Consider the following 27,817-nt stretch of genomic DNA (forward strand, 5'->3'; position numbering starts at 1 on the left):
TGAGCGCTTAAGACAAAGGTTTTTTTTTTTTTTTTTTACATAACTGGATAAGAGATGATTAACAAGTTTGTATTTATTGTGTATCTTAATATAATTTAAGTTATGTTCAAAAATTGCAATTTAAATTTGCTAATAAAATCCAGACATTTATTCCGGAAGTTTCCAAAATGTTTTAGTAGTTTTTGAAAACACAGGATTGACTCTGCGTATTACCTGAACCAATACACGTGAAAGTTAGTATACAGATTTATTTTGCATGAATCATTTAGCTCATCAATAAATTGGGTTCATATTCGTGAGAAATGTAGCCCTGACCCCCGTTCAATAATGGGTTTGGTCTTACTAATGTGTACTTGCAATGCTGTTATATCGTCCCTACCAAAGTTGAGACCAAACCTACTCCCTTGTCTAAAGATTACATTTCACCAACATTAACACCACCACACTAAAATACTCGACTTGTCTTATTTTTATGCCATTTCAATGTAAAGTAGTGGCTTATGCATACTTCAGAATTAACATGGTCAACACATCTCTGTATGATAGCTCATGTAAAAATCAAGTCGTGCCCTTTGTTATGTTAGATGAGGGATTAAAAACAATAACATTGCCGAACCCTCAAACTTATACGTTTTCCTCCAAATATAAAACCCCAGATGTGTACATTTTTACAAGTTTTACAATTTCTTGAGCGTAAACACTTTCAATGTGAGCCCCCGGCTGATTAAAGTCGGTGATTCAGCTTTTGCTTCGGCTAAAACTAGCAAGTCGTATTAAAGGTACAAATTTATGTTAAACAAAAATCAGCTTGCCAAATAATTACTGCCATAGCTTTGTGATATATAAATATATACGAAGCGATATTAAATGAGCTCTTACCCCGGGTTGAACTTGCAAATTTAGTTTAAAAAATAAAATAAAAAAACAAAAACAAATAGAACGATTAGGAGACTAGTGAGTGGGTTGGTGAACGTCGCCGCCGGAACTTCCTGGTTCTACGGAAACACTAACAGGACAGAAGAATGACTGTAAAAAAAATTTGCCTCCTATTAATTAAAAAAAAAATTTTTTTTTGATGAATATATACAACTTTAAAAAAAACAAACAAAAACAAAAAACAAACAAACAAAAAAACTGTCGGGGTGGGGCGGGCATTCAGGCAATGATTTTAAGTGGGCGGCGATATAGGACTGCAGTGATATAGGTTATTATTTATCCTATTCGATCGAGTTCACCTGAATTTTGCAAAGCCAAACAAATTATGCAATGAAATCGAAATCCCCTTAATAATATTTTTGATCAACAATTAAAACGTTTTGTTTATTGATGTGAGTGTTAACCGTTTACCCAGACTTTATGGACACCCTAGTAGGTACCGTCTCCAACATTTTATCCATACTTATCACTTTGCCGGCATTCTCTAATCCGCTTTTATCGCTGCTGGAGCGCGCATGATGTCAAGGAGGAAAACGTGCACGCTTTGCTGCACGTTCTCGCCACTACTTCACTTCACTCTAGCACTTTTTAGTGGTCCGTCGACTAAGTGGAGCTCCCGCAAACAGCACGCAAGATGACCATCAACACCTTGGCTAGAGGAGGCTGGCACCGGGAACAAATGGCTTGCTTTCGAAAGGTAAGGATTAATCATTTTAAAAGGGTACAGCTGGAGGAGTTCTCTAACCTGCACCGGGGTTTAATTTGTCCCTTGTAAAATCAGAGCACAATGATCCAGATGCATGCAATGTAAAAAGGCACTACATAATTAAAACATACTACATGAATCATGAGCAAGTCTGAACTTGTTAGGTGGGATTCTGATAATTGCCAGAGACAGATGACCATTTGAATCGTATTAATTGTATATATAATTTCAATTTTACCAATACATATTTATTATATTATTTTTATATGATACATTATTAAAATAGTTTCAGTATCAATAACTGTTTCACTCAAAGCTGAAGCAAAATGAAAACAATTACTTGTAGATACTGAGCACAAATCATGTTTTGTCTGCAAAACTATACATGTAACGAATGTAATATGTCTAAATTAGAAACCAAGCTTTCTCTCACAGAGTGAGAGTTCGAATCCGAGGATTTAAGCTCATTGAGGTCTGAGGAGGTCACCAGATGGCATAAAGTGAGGTATAATGGAGGGGAATTATTAAACGGACAAGATAGATTCCCTGGCTTCATAACAGTTGATTGAAAAGATTGTGCAGTATACAGTGTCTGATGTGTGGTGCCAGTAATTCTACAAACATTAACTGTGATTGATGGAGGAATACATCCCTACAGCACAGTGTTGTTTTTGTCAACGATGATCATAACTAAAATATTTCGTCGACGAACAGTTTTTTCATGAGGATGACGAGCCGATAACGAGCTAAAAACATGTCTTCAAAGAAAAAAACATAATTAAACGAATGCCAGTTTTCATCTGACGAGAACGAGACGAAAATGCGCCACAGTTTTCGTCACATGTTCACAATGTGTGGCATTTTTATGTGTAGTTAGCCTGCATCATAGCAGTGTCTAGTTGTGTCACTCAAGTGACGTGCTGCGCCAGTGTAATCTCCAGTCCCCCCATTGCTTGTTATGAAACACACACCGTAAGACTTTTCCTATCTTGGCAAGAGAGAATATGCAATGTTGCTTTAGCCTTTAAAGGTCTGTGCTGAGTGATGATCACTCACTAAATGTAACTCGTAGCCTTAGCATAGCATTTCCATTACCATTAGGCTAATGCTAACGGCGAGCTTTTTTTTCCTTTTTTTTTTTTACATACATTCTTGGCGTCAGGTTGATATAATTAATTGAAAATAGTGTTTTCCTGCTGACTGTATTATCACCAAGTTTGTGATATATTTGTTGATGCTTGTAGAAGCTAAAATATGTGCTCGTCTGTCAATGTTCACTGGAAATAGTTGGAAACCAATATTTCTTTAATTTTACAGACGGAAAACACTGAGTAAACATCGGCTAAAAGGACGAAATTAGTCTGAGTCAACAATAACTAGACGAAGACAAACATATTTTGAAATGACTAGAATATGACTAAGACTAATAAGTATCATTGTCCAAAAGACTAAGATGAAAATTAAAAGGGCTGCCAAAAAACACTGCTACAGAATATTACTAGTATTTAATATTGTCATTACTTGAGTAGATTTGTGAATGAGAAACACTACTCTTACTCCACTAATATGGGCTACACGAGAGTCGTTACATTTCCCCCTCTTAATTCTACATACTGACTTTTTTTTTTGCAAGAGATGCTGACAAAAGCAGTCTCATTTTCACTAAGACCTCGCAACAATAACCATATGCTCCATTATAGGAATCAAAGGTAACAATGTTTTTTCTCCACTAAAGAGCGCTTATGCTCTTTGGATGTGTGATGTTTTTATTTATTTATTTATTTTTCCCCACAAGAAAATTATAGTATATAATTTCAGTCAAAATTTGATCAATCAACAGTGCAGAAAGAGGGGAAAGGGAATCAAAACAATTCCAGAAGTGGTTAAAAATACAGTATCAGCATGGTTATGTGGTCCCAAAAAACTAATGGATGACACTGTTATCTCAATAAGGCACAAGATCAAGCAATTGCAATTGCATTTTTTTAATATTAAAGATGTTTCAAGTGTTGTTCGGGTCTGAATTCTACAATTTTTCTTTCATCTTTTTGGCCTAGTATGGTCATGTGATAGGTTATAATACAGTATAATAATAACAGTTCATATGGATGACGTTATGCTGAGAAAAAAAATATACCATGATTTAAAAAAAAAAAATTAAAAAATCTGACATTCTAAGCAGTTACTCAATGTTACTCATGACATGAGTATTATTTTCAACTAATACTTTTTTACTTGAGTAAATTTTGGATGACTACTTTTGCTTGGGTAATTTGATTTGGAAGTAACTCTTACTTGAGAAAAACTTATGGCTACTCTACCCAACTCTGGATAATGGTGACAGGCCATGTCACTGCAATTCTCAAAATTCAGCATATAATTTTGCTTTTTACCACATTTAAAGTCACGATGTGATAGTTATATATGGCAGAACATGACCCCTGCGATAGTACCTGATATCGCCCTCTGTTACTCTGGCCCAATTAAAAACCTGCTCCAATGAAAACAAGTCATAAAAGGACGGAACATTTCACTGTTTTTATGTTCTGTATGGTGTCTTAAACTTCGGTGTATGTACTGTATGTGTGGCCAAACTTCCAGATGGAGAAAGTGATTGTGGCCATGCAAGACCCTGACATGGGCATGAAGATGAGAAACCAGAGGCTCCTCATAACCGTAATCCCGCACGCCATGACAGGTGTGTGCGTGCGTGCATGCTAAAAATTGCCCAGTGCAGCATGTTTGTCCCTGTGCTCATGCATAATAGAATTTGGAGAATATTGTGTGTGTTCAAAAAAGGGAGTGAATTTGTCCTCATATGCCACCCTCTTTCTCTCTTGTTTCTTTGCAGGCCGTGACATCATTGAGTGGCTTATCCACAAATACAACATCTGCGAAGAGGGTGAGGAGCTCATTAGATATTAAGTACAATAAACCTCTTACATTTTTGGTCAGCATCGGCAACAAAATAAACCACACATTTCCAAAGATGGACGATGGACTGTCTCTTCCTCGGCTCTAAGATCCAGTAGCAATTTAATTTTGTTGTGTTTTAAGTTTCATTTGGCTATCTTTCCAGTATGCCATGTTGATAATTGCAATGTTTGTTTAATGTTTTTCATCTTACTGCTAAGAAAGAGGAAATGACGATTCACGATGACGCTATGATATTTACTAGAGGTAGGAATCGTGGGGCACCTCATGATTCGATTGCGACTACGATTCAGAGGCTACGATTCGATTAGAAATCGATTATTGATACACAACCCACCCTCCCCTGTCAGCAAGGTGGTGCAGAGGTTAGTGCTCCTACCTCACAGCGAGAAGATCCAAACATCACAGATGATGGTGCTTTTAGATGCGTTTAATGTTTCGTACATTAGTTACAAAAAAGTACAAAAATTTTCTCTGGCTTAAATAAACTGCTATTTTAGTATCAAGTTAACAGTTCAAAACAGTGAATAAGATACTCAAGTCTTCATTCTGTATCAACAGAATTGTAGCATTTTGCAGAAATATATTGTTTTTATCCAACCAAAAGTTCACTCTGGTATAAATGAAAGACAGTGTCCACTACTACTTCAATGCAAATGGGTCAAAAAAGTGCTTTTCTGCTTTTGTGTAAACATGAACATGTAAACATTAATGGATTTCCCTGAGGTACAAATAATTTTTTTTTAAAAAAAACTAGTCCTTTTGCATCCGAACCTCAACAATATGCTGGACAGGTCAAGTGCGTTTAGCTACTGAGAAAATTCCATATTTTTGTATAAGAACAGGAGTTGATCCACGTGCTCAGATGAAAGTGTGCTGCGCTGTGCATTGACTCCTGCAGTCAAAAAAATGAAAGATCTGCGTGAGGGCATAGCAGATGGCTAAAGTGACCCAACTGGGCCAACCATATTAGCTGCATTGTCTGTAACAACAAAAATGTCTTTTTTGCGATGATCCATTCATTTTCAGCACCACTTAGCTGCTCGAACATATTAGCAGTCGAATCCAAAATAATTCCACACGTCTGCTTTTACATTTTTGGGAGCATTTCTGATCTCATGGAAAAGTTGGTTGGTTAGGTCAGCCATGCTTGTTGTTGTCTTGTATCTAGGAAGCGTGAGTTGTTGGTATGTACTCCTGGTCCATTCCCCATAGTGTCCCACAGATCGTGTTGACTGTTTATAGTTCTGCTTTACTCTGCATATCTCAATAATTGGAATTTGGATGTTTGTGAATCTTTCTCAAATCTTCCACGGCCGAATCGCGAATAATCTAAAAATCGGAAATTTCACACCATTTTAATATTTATGTCATCAGCCATCACGCTGTGACCCGGGAATTAACTGGCTGCTTCCCGGTTAAATCCATGATATTACGCTTGGACGAGACCCTGTTAACGTCCGTGTCAGCCGACCCGGAAAATTGCTTTCAGACATATGGGCTTCCCGTTTAAATCCCGGGACTTAACCGGAGTTCAGCGTATGTCTGAAAGGGACTGTAGTGGGTGGAAGGTCTGACATATATTTTCTTCCATAAATGCCCCAAAAGGGTTGCTTCAAAAAAAGAGAGCAAAATGTCAGGATGAAGTAGACAAGGCTGAAAAATATTTATTTGTACCGTATAGGGTGATTGAAGCAGCTGACCTGATCGAGTGGCAGGGCGGGCATTAGACATGGCATTTCGTGGGGAAGCTCAACTTGTTGGCAAGGCTTGGTTGCTCGTGGGTGATGGAAAAGGTAGATCATGCTTGCTTGGCGGGGCAGGGCACCATTCAGAGCTGGGTGTTAGTTGCTGATCAGCTGCAGGTGCACTCCGAGTCTGTCACACCCAGTCTATAAAGGTAGATCTGACACAATGGTAAAAAAAGGAAGTGGATCACCAAAATACAACCTTGTGAAAAAATAGGACACCCCATTAAATATTCAGGTCTTTATTAAGAAATGTTCACACATCAATGTCTGATCTTGTTTTTCTTTTTCTCTGTAAAAGAAAGTGATTTATTTGCAGGTAAACAACAAAACTAATTAAACTAAATATATCAACAAAAGTGCATATTCTAACAGAAAAAAGTTAGGACACCCTAACACCTAATAGCTATTGTTCCCCCCTTTGGCTGAAATAACTTCAGCAAGACACTTTATGTAGCCATCTACCAGTCAATGACATCGGTCTGGAAAGTTTGCCCCACTCCTCAACGCAGAATACTTTCAGCTATGAGAATTTTGAGGGGTTTCTTGCATATACAGCCCGTTTAAAGTCACCCCACAGCATCTCAACGGGATTAAGATCTGGGCTTTGACTTGGCCATTTCAGGACTCTCAATTTCTTCCTTTTCAGCCAGTCCTTGGTGGATTTACTGGTATGTTGTGGATCATTGTCATGTCATGTCTTTCCTGTCAATGTGGGATGCTGTGTGGACATTAATGGGGAGCAGTGGCGCGGGAAGGGGTGCTGCAGCACTCCCTGGTGTTGGGGAGATAAAAAAAAGGTTTTGGTAGATTTTTTTTGGTTAAAAATAACTAAATAAAAACATTGAAACAATAGAGTATATAACTTTGGGGAATAAATAAAAATAAACATGTTGAAAAAGTTTTTTTTTTTGTCTTAAATTACATAGTCATCACCTGACACCTTGCTTGGGTAACGTTAAATAAGGCGCTACTGGAAAAGTTAACTGTTGACAGAAGAGGCGTTAATATGGTGCAAATAGTAATTCCGATTTTTTTTGTTTGATTGTAGCCATATTATTGTTGTTGCTGTTGAGCTGCTGCCGTGAATAGTACTGTTGGATATTCGTGTGCAATTTATTTTAGTATTGTGAAAAGGGGGTTTTAAACTGAGACTTATCGGATCTTTAAGTTTTCACATGTGTTTAGAATGTGCGCCATTGCACTGATTTGCATTATAATAAACGGGGACTTCTATTTCCAATTTAAAAAAAAAAAAAAAAAAACTCCAACATACACTGTGAAATGTGAAATAGAAAAGTGTCTTTGTAGTCACCTGGTAGTAGAACGTAAACTATTCAGCATGCGTGTGTACCGCCATTGTGTACGCCTTGTATGGAGAAAACGCACGAGCATGACAAATTTGGACCGAAATGGCTGTTTTTGGATGGGAAACACTAATAAAGATCCTCAGCTACCACTGCTGTGAGTGACTTCCAGCGCCCCTGATGAGGGGGGCATTAATTAGTTAACATTGAAAATTATATGGGGGTTGTATCCCTATGTAACTCTATGGACCAGCAAAAAAAAAAAAAAAACATAAAAAAACACAGACGCAACTGAGACTGACTAGTTGATCGCAATCGATATATTATCACTTCTTGTCCGTTTGTTGTGCATGTAGTGCACATCTTCTCCAGCTGAATGGCAGCTGTCAAATATGTGTGCAGTGGGGTTGCTGTTTCCAGTAAACAGGAATGAACACCCCTGAGGATACAAGTTTGACAAACTCATAGGTGCTTGATTAAGATCCCCTGGAGAGATGGGCACCCTCAAGAGATTTTATTGCACCTGAACTAAATTAGTGGCTGGGAATATAAAACTGGTGTGTTAGCTGTTACTGGGAAGAGTGAGACACCAGGGACTTTTCAAAGTATACCACATAGACTGTATGTTATTTTTGTTGGTACAGTAGTAGCTGAGAATAAAAAAAATAATGTACAACTTTTTGAAAACAAGATTTTCCAAGTGGTTAAGATATGTGTCTTTCATTCAAAAGTCGACTCCAAAATTGAGCTTTTTGTTTCTGAAAAATAAAAAAGATTACAAAAAAGATTGCTTGTAGTCCCCAACTTTTTCAGCCCTGTTGTTCACCAGTCTATGTGTGATCAATTCAATGCACTGAGACAGATATGAACTGGCTGAATGAGAATTTTCTTATCATGCATGTTAATGAACATTTTTGGGATCATGGGGACATTTGAAGGAATGGCACAGAAAGTTGCAGACTACTAGATCAAATAAAAATGTGATGTTCTTCCATATTCACGTGCATTACAACCCGGGATGCAGTAGAAGCTGTGAGGCAACTGCTAGTGGTTAATAACATAATTTAAGACACACACTCAGCCTTGGCCTCATGAAAAAAATGTATTCTATAATAGGAACATAATACATTACACAACACAATACATGGGTACAGTATATGAAAAGCATGTACTGTATATGGGAAGTGGTAATCATTTGTATATGTAATCATTTGGAGGCGACTTGGCTCAGTGGTGCAGTATTTTGCCGTAGTCATATTCGTAATCGTAAAAGGAGCTTCCCTAAGTTGCTCAGTCATTCACAAGCAAGATAAAGAGAGGGTCATCTCTCTGTGAACAAGTGCGTGAGAATATAAAATAGTATAGAAAACCCTTTATTGTCATTGTACAGAGTACAACGAGATTTAATGCTTTACCATAACATACACCACATTTAAAGTACAATAAGACTAATATCAAAACACAGTTTACATTGAACACCCAATGGGAATAAAGTGAATAAGTGATCAGCAGCAAGTAGTGATGTAGTGGTAATAGAACAACCCGACAAAGTGACAATTTACAGTACAGTGGTACCTCGACATACGAATTACTTCAGGTACATTTACAAATAGCTATCATACAGGGTTGGACAAAATAACGGAAACACCTACCATTTTGGCATCATAATCATTTAACATAATTGTTGAAGAATGGCATGAGGAACATTCCAATGAATTTGAGCATCTCCTATAGTCGGCACAATCACCAGACCTCAACATTATTGAGCTTTATGATCAGTTTTAGAGATTCAATTAAGATGTCCATTTCCACCACCATCGTCACTAAAAGAGAGGGTATTCTAACAGAAGATTCGTTTGGAAAGAATTCACAAGTTGTATAAATCAATACCTCGGAGAATTGAGGCTGTAATTCCCGCAAAAGTCAGACCTACACTATATTAAATTAGTTTTTGTAGATTTTTTGAGGTGTTTCCATGATTTTGTCCAACCCCTGTACGTAGCAAAACAAATAAATTACAAATACAAATCTCAGATACACCTCATCGCCCGGCCTGAGGAGGACCCTTTAACTACTTTTTTGTATGTTACGGTAGAGTTTATGTATTTTTCAATGTAATTTTCATTCATTCATTCATTTTGCGAGCAGCTTATCTTCACAAGGATCACGGGGAAGCTGGAGCCAATCCCAGCTTACTATGAGCAGGAGGAGGAATACACCCCGAATCGGTTGCCAGCCAATCCCAAGGCACAAGGAACAAATCGGAAAATAATAATGAAACAATTAAAAAGCCAACAAAGTCCAACAAATGCTAGGTCTTGGGGCTGAAGAAGAGACTATGAAACTTTTGAATGTGAAACTGCGAGATCCAGTCGTAGGTTATGACCGCATCACAAACATGCAGTGGTGAAAGTGGCTAGAATTCCATGCCGGGACTCCTTGACATTAAGGTCGCCACGGAGCCAGATTTTTTATTTTTATTTTAAGATATATAGAAGTACAAATTGCTTACAATTTGCACAATGAAATTGGATATAATTTGAAGAAAATGCAAACACTTTTTTTTTTTTTAAACTATAAGTAAATAAATAAGTAGCCTAGCATAAATAAACAAAAATAAGTCCAAAGTGCATATTAACGTGGAAGATGTTCTGAACCTCCCCATCAAAGCAAATAAAATACAGTTAAATTAAATTAAAAAATAAACCTCTTCAACTCCTTCCTTTTTTTTTATAAGATCTGATCAGTTTTCCGTTGCGATGCCTTTTTTGTCACGGTAATTTAACAAGCCTGTTCTTTTTTTTTTCTTTTTTTGTTGGTCCAGAAAACATGTGCATTTGAACCAGTGAGAGCTAACTATCCAGCAGTGGTGGATTAAGTACTCTTTTTTTCCCCCTTTACTTACCTTCATTTTCGCACTATAAGGCGCACCTGACTATAAGCCGCAACCCACCAAATTTGACACCAAAACGATATTTGTTCATAGATAAGCCGCACTGGACTATAAGCCGCGGCTATCCTCACTGTACTATGGGATATTTACACCAAACAGTATTAACCAATAACACTTTATTTGACAGCGGCATCATACGACTGTCATAAAAACAAATGAACCACCATGAAGCTTTGAACCAATTGGTTGCAAAGCTTCATTGCTTCAAGAAGCTTCATTTGGCCATCACTGCTCCTTTTGAGGAGACGGTCAACCTCTGCTGCCACCTGTCAACACTGTTGTAGTCTGACATGCCTCCTAGCATGCACTGCAGCGCTACAGTTGCCAATAACAATCAAATGCTTAATATTTCATGAGTTACTGTTACAGTTGTTTCATTAATTGCTAGTTATGATATTTGACAACAATTTATTTGACAGTGGCGCAATAAGACTGTCATTAGACGATTTTAATTATACATGATACTGTCGTGAGCATTACTGAATGCTTAAAACAGATGTCATTTAGTATCATCCGGCAAATTATCTCACTTTTGAATGGCTGTAAAAGATCCGAGCTGGACATAAATGAAATTAATGACATAATTTGCCCGATGACACTTAATGCCATCTGTCATAAGCATTCAGTAATTCCCGTGACAGTGTCATGTGATAATTATGATGGTCTTCTAACGCCGCTGTCAAATGAAGTCTTAGCTGTTAACCTGAATAAATTAACAAATGAGTCGCTCTAGACTATAAGCCGCAGAATTCAAAATGAAGGAAAAAATGTAAAGTACAGTTACAAGGGCACAAAAAATTCCTAAGTAAAAGTTTAAGTATCGAACAAAAAAATTACTTACCTAAAAGTACAAAGTACTTGCTTTAAAATTTCCCTTACAAGTAAAAAGTCAAAGTATTTTTCCCAGTGTAAAAATAAATATCAGTTGAAAGAGAATGTGTATACAGTACTCTTACTCCAATATTAGCGTTTTCTTTTTCACTTTTTAAAACTGTTTAGAATGGAAAAAACAAGCAATAAAATTGACTGCATTGTAAACACAAGCTTAACAAGCTAAATAAAAATAAATGTAGTTAATTGCGGATTGCAAGTAACTATCAGGTGCATACTCCCACTGACTGTACAAGAGTGTGCAGCACCTATCTGAAGATATGCTGCTCTCACTGATGTTGTTGTTGGTGTTTTGTTTTGTTTTGGTCAATATCTTGTTCACCTGCCTAATTTTGTTTGTACTTGTGTTGCTGCCTCGAGTGCTCAAATGCGGTATAGTTGCACGTGGTTTATCGATCGCGCCGGATGCATGATAATGTGTAATGTAGGAGACAATTTGAAAATTAGTGGAGTAAAAAGTACAGATACATGCTAAAGAATGTAGTAAAGTAAAAGTGATAAGTACCACTTCATATATATACTCAAGTAAAGTACAGATACACAAAAAATGTGCTCAAGTACAGTAACCAAGTACTTTTACTCCGTTACATTCCACTACAGTTATCCAGACTGATCACGTGTTAGTATGTCAGCCAACTGAACGGACAACTGGGTCCAGGGTGGTTTGCTGCGTGCATGCGCACAGTGACGCGACTCGTCAGACTCAGATAAACTGAGACAGAGACGGGGTAAATATTAAATATTGGTGGAAATAGATTATGCGACGCAAGGACTTTATCAGGTTTGTGTACACAATTCTGACAGTAGTAGATTGTCTTCTTGATGAAGATGAATGTGAGGCCGCCTGGCAGTTTTTTTTTTTTAACATAGGGTTTTGACAGTTCCCGGGACTTAAGGGATCAAAGCACCGTTTGCCCCGTTCCGGCCCCAAATCTGCAAGACAATATGTTGGTAAAAACGATATGAGAGGGATAGAATATGAGGAGCATGACTCAGGTTGCTGCAATGGTGTGATAAACCTGTTTATCAGTGTCAAATCAAATCAGCTAATTATTATCTTTAAAAAGGTTAGATGGTTTTATTTGTCTGTCGTACTAGTTTATTCGTAAGCTGAAAATTATCATTACATATTTGTGACTCCTCTAGAGTGTCTGCACCTTGGAGGCATGTTTGTGAGGTTCGGCTATATTTACCCACTCAAGGAGCCCCGGTCGCTTGTGCTGCGTCCTGATGATTCGCCCTACCGCTTCCAGGTATTTTTGTTTTTTGTAACTCTTTGCACATTTTCTTAACCAAAACATTTGACTGACTTACTTCAGAGAGATCTTGATTGGGACTTAAAAAAAAAACAAAAAAAACCCCATCTTTTTCAGACACCTTACTTCTGGACGAGTACTCGGTGGCCTGCCTCTGAACTTGATTATGGTAATTGAAGACTGAAATTATAGTAAAGAAAGTGAAGGTGCAAAAATGTTTTATTTTCTTCATAAACTTTTAGGGCATTATTTTGGTAAACCAGACCTGCATAAAACATGGCATAAATGGATTTTCATTCCAGCGCAAAGCTCACGACACACATTTTGGCATGGGGAATACAGAACCCTCAAGTTTGGAAATACAGTAACTACTGAAGCACGCCACCTCATGAACTAAGCCTATAGTGAAAAATCAAATATCATGGCGTAAAGCAGTAATGTAAATATATTTTTCTATCTGAATATCTACATAGTTATGTTGAGTTTCAGCAGGAAAAAATATTTATATGTATTATATATTATAGCGAGGTGGCGTGGTTCAGTGGTACTTACTGTTTTCCCGAACATGAAGGTTATGGGTCTTGGATTCCCCACCCTGATGACTATGATGAAGTATCTTTGAGCAAGATACAGATACTGCCAAAATGTGAGTGGCGTGCTTTGTGCTGAAATAAAAATCTGGTGCCAGTCGGACCTGGCAGCCACAGTAATATGGCAGTAGGTGGGTCCCACACTTTTCTATACGGTGGGCACTCCAGGACACTCAGATTCCTATTCTCCGTGTGTAGGCAGCTGAACAGGACAGCTTACAAAAAACAAAAAAACGCCGTCCCTAAACGAGAGAGAGAGAAGGGTGGACGAGTTGGCGGAAGCGCAAAGGCTGTTATTTTGTTTCCATTTTGTTGCTGTCACCTACACTGCTGGCCAAAAATATTGGCACCCCTGCAATTCTATCAGATAATTTAATATAATTAATCATTTTCCCCAGAAAATGATTGAAATTACAAATTATCAGGTAGTAATATCTTCATTCATTTTTCTTGCAATGAAAAACACAAAAGAGAATGAAAAAAAAAATCATTAGCATTTTACACAGAACTCTAAAAATGGGCCGGACAAAAGTATTGGCATCCTTTGAAAAATCATGTGACGCTTCTATAATTTGTGTAATTACCAGCACCTGTTACTTACCTGTGGCACTTAACAGGCGGTGGCAATCACTAAATCACACTTGCAGCCAGTTAAAATGGATTCAAGTTGACTCCACCTCTGTCCTGTGTCCTTGTGCGTACTACATTGAGTAGCATGGAGAAAAGAAAGAAGACCAAAGAACTGTCTGAGGACTTAAGAAGCAAAATTGTGAGGACGCATGGGCAATCTCAAGGCTACAAGTCCATCTCCAAAGACCTGAATGTTCCTGTGTCTACCGTGCGCAGTGTCATCAAAGTGTAAAGCTCATGACACTGTGGCTAACCTCCCTAGATGTGGGCGGAAAGGGAAAATGGACTAGAGATTTTAACGAAAGATTGTGCTGATGATGGATAAAGAACCTCGACTAACATCCAACAAGTTCAAGCGGTCCTGCAGTCTGAGGGTACAACAGTGTCAACTTGTACTATCCGTTGGCGTCTGAATGAAAAGGGACTCTATGGTAGGATACCCAGGAAGACCCCACTTCTGACCCAGAGACATACAAAAGCGAGGTTGGAGTTTGCCAAAACTTACCAAAAGCCAAAAACGTTTTGGCAGAATGTTCTCTGGTCAGATGAGACAAAAGTAGAGCTTTTTGGGAAAAGGCATCAATATCCACTCACCGGCCACTTTATAAGGTACACCTGTCCAACTGCTCGTTAACACTTAATTTCTTAATTTCACATGGCGGCAACTCAGTGCATGTAGGCATGTAGACATGGTTTAAGACAATCTCCTGCAGTTCAAACCAAGTATCAGTATGGGGAAAAAGGTGATTTGAGTGACTTTGAACGTGGCATGGTTGTTGGTGCCTGAAGGGCTGGTCTGAGTATTTCAGAAACTGCTGATCTGCTGGGATTTTCACGCAACACCATCTCTAGGGTTTACAGAGAATGGTACAAAAAGGAAAAAATATCCAGTGAGCGGTAATTCTGTGGGCGGAAATGCCTTGTTGATGCCAGAGGTCAGAGGAGAATGGCCAGACTGGTTCGAACTGATAGAAAGGCAACAGTGACTCAAATAACCACCCGTTACAACCAAGGTAGGCAGAAGAGCATCTCTGAACACACAGTACTTTGAACTTTGAGGCAGATGGGCTACAGCAGCAGAAGACCACGCCGGGTGCCACTCCTTTCAGCTAAGAACAGGAAACTGAGGCTACAATTTGCACAAGCTCATCGAAATTGGACAATAGAAGATTGGAAAAACGTTTCCTGGTCTGATGAGTCTCGATTTCTGCTGCGACATTCGGATAGTAGGGTCAGAATATGACGTCAACAACATGAAAGCATGGATCCATACTCTCTTGTATCAACGGTTCAGGCTGGTGGTAGTGGTGTAATGGTGTGGGGAATATTTTCTTGGCACTCTTTGGGCCCCTTGGTACCAATTGGGCATCGTTGGAACACCACAGCCTACCTGAGTATTGTTGCTGACAATGTCCATCCCTTTATGACCACAATGTACCCAACTTCTGATGGCTACTTTCAGCAGGATAATGCGCCATGTCATAAAGCTGGAATCATCTCAGACTGGTTTCTTGAACATGACAATGAGTTCACTCTACTCAAATGGCCTCCACAGTCACCAGATCTCAATCCAATAGAGCATCTCTGGGATGTGGTGGAACAGGAGATTCGCATCATGGATGTGCAGCCTACAAATCTGCACCAACTGTGTGATGCCATCATGTCAATATGGACCAAACTCTCTGAGGAATGCTTCCAGCACCTTGTTGAATCTATGCCACAAGAATTGAGGCAGTTCTGAAGGCAAAAGGGGGTCCAACCCTTTACTAGCATGGTGTACCTAATAAAGTGGCCGGTGAGTGTAGAGTTTACAGGGGATAAAAACGAGCCTTCAAAGAAAAGAACGCAGTCCCCACATGTCAAACATGTCGGAGGTTCCCTGATGTTTTGGGGTTGCTTTGCTATCTCTGGCACTGGACTGCTTGACCATGTGCATGGCATTATGAAGTCTGAAGACCACCAACAAATTTTGCAGCATAATATAGGGCCCAGTGTGCGAAAGCTGCGTCTCCCTCAGAGGTTATGGTTCTTCCAGCAAGACAATGACCCAAAACACGCTTCAAAGAGCACTACAAAATGGTTTGAGAGAAAGCACTGGAGACTTCTAAAGTGGCCAGCAATGAGTCCAGACCTGAGCACCATAGAACACCTGTGGAGAGATCTGAAAATGTCACCCTTGAAATCTCAGAGACCTGGAGCAGTTGGCAAAAGACGAATGGTCTAAAATTCGAGCAGAGCATTGTAAGAAACTCATTGATGGATACTGGAAGCGTTTGTTTGCAGTTATTTAGTCGAAAGGTTGTGCTACCAAGTATTAGGCTGAGTGTGCCAATACTTTTGTCCAATCTATTTTTGGAGTTTTGTGTAAATGATAATGATTTCACTTTTGTTTTCATTCTCTTTTGTGTTTTTTCATTGCAAGCAAAATAAATGAAGATATTACTACCAAAGCATTTGTAATTGCAATCATTTTTCTGGGAGAAATTGAGCATTATCTGACAGAATTGCAGGGCTGCCAGTACTTTCGGCCAGCAGTGTATGGCTTTCAGTAGTCGTGTTACATGATTTCGGTCGCAAATAAACCACTGAAAACTCCAATGAAGTTGGTGTTCTCCTTCTAAATCGGGGTGCCCAAGTCTGGTCCTTGAGAGCCCCTATCCAGCTTGCTTTCCATGTCTCCCTCCTTTAACACACCTGAATCAAATAATCAGCTCATCAGCAAGCTCTTATATAATTCAGGTGTGTTGAAGGAGGGAGACATGGAAAAAAGCTGGATAGGGGCTCTCGATGACTGGACTTGGCCACCCCTATTGTAAATTGCTTTAATACATTAAAATGAAATAAATACATTGTATTTGCTATTACTGCTGAGAGGTTGATGGAGAAGAAAGAAGGGAGGCTGTGACAGCTATTCCTGAGGAAGCATGTGCGCTGATATTTGGCAACATGAGGCCTGTCTCAACACAAAACTGCTTTTAGCTATGGGTTAGCATGACGGTTTAACTTTGGTCGGAACGCAGCATATCTATCTTTTCGTTTGTGTCCCTCCTTTCTTCAATGTAAATGATGTTAGGCTTCATTTCCGTGCTAATTGCTATTCTTTTGGCTGATGGCTTCCTGTATTCCTAAACCAACGGATCAAATGTTACCTTTTATTGAACTAAGTATTGAATCTCGTGCCGTCAAACAGTGTCGTGGATCAATCGCTGCGGTCAGTCCGTCGGTCGGTCCACAGTTCAATCCATATATCTCATCCTCATCGACAGTCACCACGCTGTGAAAAAAATATGACCTGTTGGTTTGTAAACCTGATGCTCAGAACTGCTCTCTCTCAATACATGTGGTTTCTACGCTGTCATAATATAGTAACAAATTACTCTCGTCAGGCTCATGACAAGGTACTCTTTGCATGATTTGAATCATGTAATAAATTATTTGTCTTTTACTGTTATTTCAGTTTACAGTTTCGTGTGTCTTGTCTTGCCTTTAGCAATCTACTTGGCCAAAAAGAATATCAGAAAACAAGGAGAATTGATGGAATATGAAAAGGTAAGATGTATATTTTTAAAGCACTAGTTTGTATTACAATTAGGGGTGGAAATCAACTTTATTAAGATATAAATTCTTTGAAAAATACTGTATATTTACCGTTATTACAAATTATGGTACAGTTGGATTTGATATAAGGATCTTTGACCATTTTAACACAAATATAACAGTTAAAAGGGAACCCTGAATGAAATGACATGTTGGTTCTGAATGTTTTAATGTTAGGAACTCAGCTATAATATACAAGATTTGAAAATGATTTGGATTTTATTATAATCTTAAAAACTTGTTAAGCTGTTAATGTTGCTATGTGGCAACATAAAATTGTGCCGCCGTTATTATGTTACATTAAAGAAACTATAGTCCTTCTAGGCCACGAGAACAATGAATATTTGCTATGCTTTGTAATGTTTGTAAAGATGCAATGTAACAAAACATTACAAAAGGAAAGAGAGTATGCCACTCGCCATCAGGAAAAAAAAAATCTCTTACTATGAAGACATTATATTTTGGTGAGACGTTAATGCTGCTCTGTTTTTCTAATCGAATTTCTGCGCAAGTTTTTCTGTTAGTTCATCTTTGTCTTGTGCCAGACATGTTATATGTTTGTGTTATCCTCATATTAGATAGTATGTGTTCTTGAATTTATAGTCCTATTTCACCGTGTAAAGTGAAGTAAGTAAAGTAAGCCATGCTAAGTGCTAAGATGTGCTAATAGTGTGTTACTTCAATGTAACTATTAAAATGTTAAATTGACAATGAGGAGCGTATTTTTTTCAGTAGTTGGTGGATGTTTCCAGATGTATTCTCTTTCAAAGGTTCCCGTAATCAATTTCGTTTTGAGCCAAAAAGCTAAAGTAGGGGTTCTGTGAAACTTGTTGACTGGCCCAGGAGGCCACTCGACACGACCCTCTGCGTTGGCATCAGCCAACATTTGCCGCAGATACACAGTCGAACGTGATCAATTAATTGTCCACATTTTGAGTTCGATTTTGACTTTTTGTCTTGGTCAGTCTTCAATTTCTTTTCATTTGGCATCGACTCAAACGATAAAGGGCGAATGGTTGAGAGCTCATTGTCACAGCCGACAGCACCGTTGTGCGTGACCACATTGCAATGTAAACAAAAACAAGGACTTGTGTAGAAATAAAGTTTTTTTAGATGCATAAATGGGTCAAAAATGACCCAGTGAGGTTGTTTTCTTGAAATATTTTGGTAATAAAAAATTATTATCATTTCATAGATCCTGATTCAGGTATCGAGATGGAATCGGAAGTGAAAAAAGAGTGGATCGGTGCATTCCTAATAAATATACAAAGTAATTTTGTCGCAAAAGCATTTCAGACATATGGTGTTGTTATACATGTGTAGCGCTTTTCCACCTTTCAAGGTGCTCAAAGCGCTTTACACTACATTGCCATCTACCTACTGGTGACGCAGCACCAGGAGCAATGTGGGGTTCAGTATTTTGCTCAAGGATACTTAGGCGAGTTAATCAGGGCAGAGAATCGAACCCACAACCTCTGGTTTGGGGGACAACTGCTATACCACTGAGCCACGCCATCCCCGTATATGAATGAAAACATTCTTTTTAACAAAACTGCCTATCTGAAAGAGGACAAACTTAATTGATTCCAACTCATTGTTGGCTAACCAATCTACAGTACATATTGACACAACTAATCACAATAATACACTTTTTCTCTTAGTATTGTTTGTGTTTAGCATTCATGTCAATCTTTACAGGAGCGATACAGTCAGTTGCACAAGAGGATTAACCACACCTGGGACTTTGTAGTGATGCAAGCCAGAGAGCAACTCAGGTACACATATGATATACTGTGATGATGACAATGTCAATGACATCCACACAAATTCACAGTGAGAATATGTTGTTTAGAGCGTCCAAACAGAGGAGGAAAGCTGACCGTATTGTTCTGGAGTGTCAGGAGCAGGCTTACTGGCTCATCAACAGACCCCCGGTATGTTCACGCTCACTGAGCTGACCTGTGTCATATTGACTAACATAGTTATCTGTTATAACATGAAATTTATTACCATGTTCCAATTTGTAGAATTGTAACCTCCTGAGTTGACCATCTTCTATAAAAACATCAGTGGAAGCTGTAATGTTCAGCTTCAATACATTCTGCCTCCTCTATGAAATATTCAACCCATCCGGTAAAAGCTTCGGTTGACAGCTGTGGAGGAGCAGAGGAAAATCAAAACGTTAGCAGGACAAAAAAAAAAAAACATCACAATATGCGTTGTGATGTTATACAATTATATCATGGCATTTTGGGTGTCATATTCTGGTCCTTCTGTCATTCAATAGAGGAACTGGAAGGGGTAATAAACTGTTATGTTGCATTAGGAGGGCTTGTGAAGAGAAGGCTTGATAGCATCTTCCTGTAATATAGATGAGAGGGAAGCTTTAGACAAGTCTTTGGAGGAAGGCCTCCATCTTGTCTTTCCTTTATGAATTAGGAACTAGGGCACGGGCAAAATGAAAGGGAAACATGGGAATAAAAAGTCTGAGCCAGTGGCGTAGAAAGCTCAGAGCGAGCTAAGTGCTCACACAAAAACACACGCACGCACACACGCATGCATGCACACACTGAACGACAAGCACACATGTTATTATAATAATGTTATTTGTTTTTTCTCTTCAGCCCGGTGTGCACGATGTGCTCGACGCGGGTCTGGAAAGTCCAAGTAACTGCAATTTACGAGTCGCACTGGTCAGTGGAGGCATCGCTAAACCGTCGTCATTTACTGTTCTATGCTTGTCAAATCTATACCAATGCTGTTTTCACTTCTTTTCCCTCTTCATTGCTGCCGCTCTTGCTGCAAAGTAAGCGTGAAAATGATCTACAAAAAACTAACTACTGTTACCTTAGTGTATTTTTAATCATGATACTAATTGATGTTTTTATGGCTTGTTTTTATCTTGAGCAGATCTAGGATAGTGACTATTACAAAAGAGAGGTAAACATCATTTCCATTGTCTTGATGAAAAATCATTTTTAAAAAATGTCATTTTTGTTCACGTGGGTGTTTTCCAGATTGAAACTTGTAGAAGGGCTCTAGGAAGAAACCGTGTCAAGTCATCTATTTGCTTGGAAGGGTTTGTAAAGCTCTAATGGAGTGACACATGCAAGACATACAGTAGAATGAGCCATGTCTAAATATGCTCAAATGAATCCTGAACAGAACTTTGCTCCTTCAGCACACATACACAAATATACACTCACACATAAGGCTTAGTCTCTTACTAGAAGAGCCACTAATGGATGCTTCCTGAGGCAAGTAGGAATTAGTGACCATTAACTCCTATGATATGACGTACTAATACAATAATACTGTGTGTGTCCCTATGTCCGAGCAGTTTTTTGAAATTCAGCGAACAGTACCAGAACCACGATCCCATTATGCAGGGTTGTCTTCCCAGTAATCCCTGGATCTCTGATGACACGGCACTTTGGACTATGAATGCAGATATGTGAGAGAACGCACACTTTCTGAACAGTCAATAAACACATGCATATATTTGATATGTATTATAGTAACTCATTAAAACACAGTGCTTGGATTTAAAATAATGTAATTAATAATGAATGTACACAAACAACAGTTTTGCCCAAATACTGTACTGGTTGGGGGAATTTACTGTATCTACACAACTCAAGGTACAAAATCTTTCAGGGCTGAACAAAAGTTTTAAACATGTTACTGTCCCGCTGTGGCGCCTTCATAATGAGAATTATTTTTAAACAAGAATAACGTAGAAAAATGCTTTTCTATATTAAATGCAAATCTGCTCACGCTGCTGAGAACAGCCTCTCACTTATACAATGAGTTCCCACAGCACACTATCGCTAGTGTGTAACAAGCTAAACAATGTTTGACAAATTTGCACCTTTGTTCGTAGCGCTACCAAGCTTCTCTGGCATGATCAAATTTTCAAACCCGTCAATCATCATTAACTATAAGTAGCAAACTCTAACTGCCCGCTGACAAAGAAAAGCAGCAGGTAGGAGAGTTACCCCGGTAATACACGTCTGTGTCAACGCACCGCTGACACTCGCCCCCAATTTCCATGGGATACAGAGTGTCTGTAGAGCGGCTCAATCAGTTCACGGGTGGATTGCCAGATCGAGAGTTGTGGGTATTTAAAGATAACAACACAACAACCATTTGCCTTTCAGACCCCGCATGTTTTTTTAAAGACAGCTGAAGCAAAACTGAGTTCAATTGTACTTTATTAAAGAATCTAACAAAGTACAGTACTCACATCAAGCTTAATCAATCCACAAATCCATCAAAATCCTCATCTTCTGTATCCAAATTGTACAGCTGGGCTTGGTCTCCATCAAACAGGGCTGCTCAACTTTTCTGTAAGCAGTGCCTTCCTCTTTAAAATCGCCTTTGGTGGCAGTTTATTTTTGTTTCGCCTTAAGTTTGAACCAGGCTTCGTAGGTGTGTCTTCGCACTATTTTCGAGGGTCCTTTGCCAATTCTATGTTGTTTAGCCCAACGCAAACACTCGAATGTTACTACCACACACAACCTTATACCCTTTAAGGTTGTCATGTGGCTCTCACTTACGTCCGCCTTTTTTTAAAAATTGCCCAGTCAGACAGACACATTTTGGTACTCAGTCCACACATTTTTTACTTATAGGGGCGCCTTATGTTCGTGAAACTATGGTACTCAAGTAATCTACTCAAGTAAAAGAAAAAAGTAAGGCGTGGTAAAACTACTCCTTAGATTACATTTTTCTCCAAAGGGTCCTCAAGTACTAAATGCAAATGAGTAAATATAAAGCATTACTACCCACCTCTGAAAATTGGTCATCCACGATAGAAGATAGATTGATGTTTTTTGTTTGTTTTTTTCACTGCTAAATGAAAGCTTACAGTACCTTGATAATGGGCAATGACCAACGTTTTGTTCTTGTAAGTAGAGTCCCCATCCCGACGCGCCTCCGAGTGGAACGTTGGAGTTTCAGCTTCATGGCGCTGCTCATTGACACCATGGGGAGGCAGGAATTCATGACTTACTTGGAGAAGGAATTTAGTGGTAAGAGACTTTCTTTCCTCCTTTCTAATGTGTGGCCACCATTCACACCTGACATTTTTTTCTATTTCTCACCAGCGGAGAATTTGTGTTTCTGGCAGGCATGTGAGGACATTAGGCATGGAGAAAGTTCCAAAATTGTTGAGAAAGTGGACGAGATATACAAGTAAGAACAAACACACCAACAAGACCCAAAAGCACACATTTTGACGCTTACCATTTTATTTGAATTGCTCTCCTGAATGTGAAACAGAAACTTCTTGGCGCCTGGAGCCGCACGCTGGGTGAACATTGACAGTAAGACCATGGCTCAGACCTTACAGGGCATCCAAAACCCCCATCGCTTTGTCATGGATGATGCGCAAATGCACATCTACTTCCTCATGAAGAAGGTCTAATAGGCTATTGGTGTACTTATCTATTATTGTTTGTTTGTTTGTTTGTTTTTCATTGGCTACATTTAGAGAGCAGTAAACTAGCATGCAATACATAATATGTAGTGTATACAATAATTAATCTCCGAATAATTAAGCCCAAAAGTTTCATACTGTGATCAAATTGTGTTCAAGTGAATTTTCTTATATGCAACATAACAAAAGAGCAGTTGATGCAGGATTTAACCCTGCAGAACACCACACAGAATCTTAAAGGGAACTCTGAGTAAAATGACACGCTGGTGCTATACGTTTTATTTCAATAATGTTTTAAACTCTTGATCATATACATTCTTTGAAAATAATTGCAGTTTAATATAAAATTAAAAAGCCTTTGTCTGTGTATTTAGGATTCTTATCCCAGATATCTTAAATCGGACCTTTATAAGAACATGCTGGCCAGGGCTATTATTCCACAGGAGACAAAGAAAAGGTGAAAATGATCATGCATCACTGATGAAGACGAACACGCCTCTATGTCTTTACACCCCTCTAACCTTCACTTCTGTTCTTCAGCGTGTTCCCTTTTATGAGGCGACAACGGCACTCAAGCCCCTCCCCCGCTAAAGTCGCCGCTCAACAAGACGTGGTCACCAAAGGTTCAGGCCAGGGGGGTACCAGCTCTGCGGCCATCTGATGCCAGGCTACAGCGCCAAAAGTCCTTGTCTCTACGGACACCTGCACTGAACTTTCACTACTCATCTGTGGAGTCATCCTCTCATAGCAAGGTGTAAAAATATCAATTGAAGTCAAATCCATCATAGACAGTACATGTACATCCATAGACTATATCAACCGAATTCTGATCCGTCCATGAATAACAAACAGAGGAGTAGCAGTTTTAGTTAAAGAAGTTAGGATATAGCATCAAGTACCGAAAATCTGTGAGTAACTGACTGTCCCCTTGCATGATTAAGTACAGGTAGTCCCCGGGTTACGAAAGAGTTCCGTTCCTACGCTGGTGACGTAACCCGAACTTCAGCGTAAATCGGAATGAACTCTTTAAGTACCAATAAATACCCCCTAAATCTCAAAATAACTATCCAAATACTGTACATGCATTATACGTCAGTATACTGTCCTCACCAAATCGTTGAAGCTAAGTCCTAACTAGACAATGAGCTAAGCTCAGAAATGTCAGATATCCATGTGGTTTGCTGACTTTATTCAGCTGCTCATGACATCAACTCTTGCAGAATGAAACTAAAATAAAAATAAATTAAATCCATTTCATTTTCAAAAACAGCTATTTAAATTTGTGTTTATAACTACCTGCTGATACAACAAAAACAATCCACACAAACTATTAGCATGTATCAGTTGGCGTCCAAACACCATCCAAAATAATCACAGCAACTTTTCACCCCAAGTATTTGACCACAATGGAAAACGCACAATAAACAGTATTAAAGGTGTTATAAACAGGTGTTGCCTCTGTGGATGCTTCACAAGCAACAAATGTGCTTACAGCTGTAATCTGTCCCCTTTCGCTCTCACTCAGCCGTGTGACCTCTTCGTTAGAGCAAATGCGCTCTTCCTCGTGTGTGCAAATACTTTCTACTTCGTGTGTACATGCGCTTTTACTCGTGTGTGGAAATACTACCTGCTCTATGCTTCCTGCGCCAAAATAAGAGCATGCATCACAAAACAAAAATCAACATTATTATATTAAAAAAACCAGAATTTTTTTTTTTAAACGACTGGAGACAAAATGATGAATGAGACTCCGGTGTCGTAAAGTCAAAAATTCGGGTACGTCGTAACCCGGTGACTACCTGTTACCACATTGATACACAATACCACATTGATAATTGATTGACTACTTTTCTATTAGACCAGTTGTTCATAGCCTCGCTAAAGGTACCGAATCTCAAAAGTTTCACATTTGCAATCGCTGAACTCTTCAGAATTAGATAATAATAATAATACCCACAATATTTCATAACGTCCTAATTTCTTAGAAATGTTCTGTAGTGAAAAGAGCCTACACTGAAAATAGAAGGAGTTGTACAATTTTTGATTTTTTAAAATTTTTTTTTTACAATAGAATTACACTCTACATACACTTTTGTGTATTTGACACAAAAAGCATGTTTTTTTGTATTACATGCGGTATTTATGCTGCTGAATGAAATAGACTGATTGGCTGTGTGCGAAGGCAATCGATATGTTTGTTCATCTCTTTGAATCCCGCGCCATGAAAATGAGTGATTTACGTCCAGTCTCAGATTGAGGAAGTGGTGAAGGTTTCACCTGACAGCCACATTTGTTTTGGTTGAAGTTCTGTGGATTTTATTTTATGAGTCTTGCCAGCATGATACGTGCTGCAGACTTTTGTTGTTACACCAAGAAGAGTGGTGTGAACCTTTTTGGGTTTTCAAAAGATTTTGTTCGCTGCCAGGAATGGGCAAAAAAAGTCAGACAAATGAGGGACCATTGGACGCTCAGGGTAAAAAGACAGGCAGTGGAAGTGAGTAAGCTAAGTGTCAAGAGTTGGCTAAGTGCCAAATATTGGCCGGGATCATGTCACACATTTTTAATAAGGCGGTTGCTTACATTTTGTGGGTGAACACCGAACCGGTGGTCTAAGTAAACATCGCTGAAAAACAATGCCAGAACATCATTACTCACCTAGCTTCTCAAATTTATTGTTAAAATTAAACTGAACTTTTTTTTTTTTAATGGTGTGATTGAGCAGTTATCGGTATTTTGTAGCATAGGTGAAAAAAGCCCTGAGAGCATATTTAATATCGCCAATATTTTGATATGGTATCTCTGTCCCCACATATTTGATCGAGGAATGATTTCAGACTTCCTATCCGAGAGGAAGTGACGTCGGTTTGTCCGTGGACAGTAGCAATCCGTCACAAGCCCGTAGCCCATCAGGATCGGGTAGTGACAATCTGTGTTCTCTTTCTTTATCTCACCCCATCTGCTAAATTACTCTGACACACATAATCTTGCTGCAGCGCTCATGTGCCCCCTAATGACATACATTAGAATTGCACAAAACAAACTCCATAGCAATGAATGCAATAACAATCTGGCAGCTACACGTTCCAACTATCAAGCTGATTTTGTGTGTGTGTTTATTTGGTACCAAAGTTTTCCACATTATATTATGACTTTGAAAATTTGACTGCCACTATCTAGTATTTCATAAGAAAGGTGCAAATCAGTAAGTTTGAGGGTGTTTTACCTTTAAAAAAAAAAAAAAAAAAAAAAAAAAAAAGGACAAATTGTGTTAGATGCAAGTGACAAAAGAACAATCTTGGTAACTACACAAATAGAGAGAAACATTGATTCTAGTGCTATTGCAACACTATACCAAGTAACTTATTTGTTCTGACCCCAGAAATGTTAATTTCATTATTGATACCAACTCTGGAGCCACTGTCAGTTACCCAACTACCACCAAATCAACATCTTGCACTCTTTAGACAAATAATTATTCCCACTGCAATAAGGATATACCTTTTGTTGGTGCGATATTCCAAGCAAGCACCTTGAAGCCAGGCAAACGGTGTGTCTGGACGCATGAGACCTAACATGACGACTTTAAACTTTTTTAATGAAAATAAAAAGAAAGTAGATAGTCTATGTAGTGCTGTGCTGCTACTGGTAAAAAAAAAAAAAAACTGTCTCACTTCAACAATAGCTGGCTTCATCTGCACTGCATAAATTTGAAGCATGCTCCTTCCTCCCTACGACTCATCACGTGACATTACACCATGCAACAAGCAAAACACACTGTGCTTAAAAATAGCTCAATTTGGTCCTACACCTATACTACTGTATATTAAGATATGTAGTTAGTCTAATTGGTATGTTTGTGTAAATGGTCATTACAATTTATGAAGTTGATCATTCCATGATGGAGATGGCTAATCATTGTTAACTGAGCATGTTTATTTCCCAATAAAACATCCGTCATTGTGTTTTGCATTCCTATCATGTTTTTTCTAAATCTGTGACTAACTTGGTTTTGTCAACATTCCATTTGATGAATCCAATAGGTGGATCCTCCTCCCCAGTAACCAAATAGGACTTCAGTGTATTTCCTGGTTGTTTCATGTACAAAAAATGAACATTTCTTTTAGAGCAAATAGAATATAAACCCATGAAGCAACCTCTGAACAGCAAAGTGCATAGTCTCATCAGCATGTCCTGGGTCGACCCTGAAACCTCCTCCCAGTGGGACGTTCCCAGGACACCTCACCAGGGCGGCATGTGGAATTAACCGTAATCAGATGCCCGAGCCACCTCATCTGACCCATCTGCTGTAACCCGAGCTCCTCCCGGATGACCGAGTTTTTCACTCGATCTCTACAGGAAGAGCCCGAATACCCTGTGGAAGAAACTCATTCTTCCGGTCACGACAGTTCGTGACCAGAGGTGAGGGTAGGAACGAAGATCGACCAGTAGATTAGAGCTATTCGACCCTGCTCCTTCTTCACCGCAACGGACTGATGCAATCCGCATCACTGCAGACCCAGCACCGATTGGCCGGTCGATCCCCTGCTCCTACTGTTGGAATTTGATCTTCTAGCCAGATTGCCGGAATCACGCCAGCGCAATTCCAACAACTCGCACTGGTGCCACCCAACAACCCGGCCAAAAGGCCAAACTTCACGTGTTCACCATAGTTTGAACCTCTTCTACTGACTCCATTTAAAAAGCTGGACAAAGGCTCCGAAACACAGGTTGACAATTTATTCCAAGTCAACAGAAAGGCAAAAACAGCAACCAGATCCAGATGAAGAGGAAGGCTAGATCCAGGGTCAATAATTAACAGGTCATTTATT

General features: G+C 38.9%; 2 protein-coding genes across 6 annotated transcripts in view; one reads left to right on the forward strand and one right to left on the reverse strand.

Annotated features, from left to right (window-relative positions):
- ints15 (integrator complex subunit 15) overlaps positions 1–1,645 on the reverse strand; it is a 30,507-nt gene extending 28,862 nt beyond the window's left edge. Inside the window, exon 1 of one of the 4 annotated variants that reach the window (XM_057857428.1) lies at positions 1,585–1,645. The gene's annotated coding sequence lies outside the window, so the exon portion shown is untranslated. Of the gene's footprint in view, positions 1–879; positions 991–1,399 lie in introns of those variants that run through there. The other 3 variants (XM_057857427.1, XM_057857429.1, XM_057857430.1) reach the window with 3 other exon arrangements.
- rgs11 (regulator of G protein signaling 11) lies at positions 111–27,817 on the forward strand. 2 transcript variants are annotated; one of them, XM_057857431.1, is made up of 17 exons: positions 111–1,633; positions 4,244–4,340; positions 4,494–4,544; positions 12,622–12,728; positions 12,849–12,900; positions 17,442–17,500; positions 19,247–19,323; positions 19,401–19,482; positions 20,173–20,241; positions 20,465–20,488; positions 20,566–20,627; positions 20,889–21,002; positions 22,463–22,581; positions 22,657–22,744; positions 22,832–22,970; positions 23,363–23,445; positions 23,529–27,817. In XM_057857431.1, the coding sequence occupies exons 1-17, from the start codon at positions 1,571–1,573 to the stop codon at positions 23,647–23,649; spliced, it is 1,407 nt and encodes a 468-aa protein (XP_057713414.1). In that variant the 5' UTR covers positions 111–1,570; the 3' UTR covers positions 23,650–27,817. The 2 variants fall into 2 exon arrangements, with proteins under 2 accessions (XP_057713414.1, XP_057713415.1); XM_057857432.1 differs by having other exon boundaries at positions 115–1,633; positions 22,466–22,581.

This window comes from Corythoichthys intestinalis, chromosome 14, assembly GCF_030265065.1.
Source record: "Corythoichthys intestinalis isolate RoL2023-P3 chromosome 14, ASM3026506v1, whole genome shotgun sequence".
Taxonomy (NCBI): Eukaryota; Metazoa; Chordata; class Actinopteri; order Syngnathiformes; family Syngnathidae; genus Corythoichthys; species Corythoichthys intestinalis.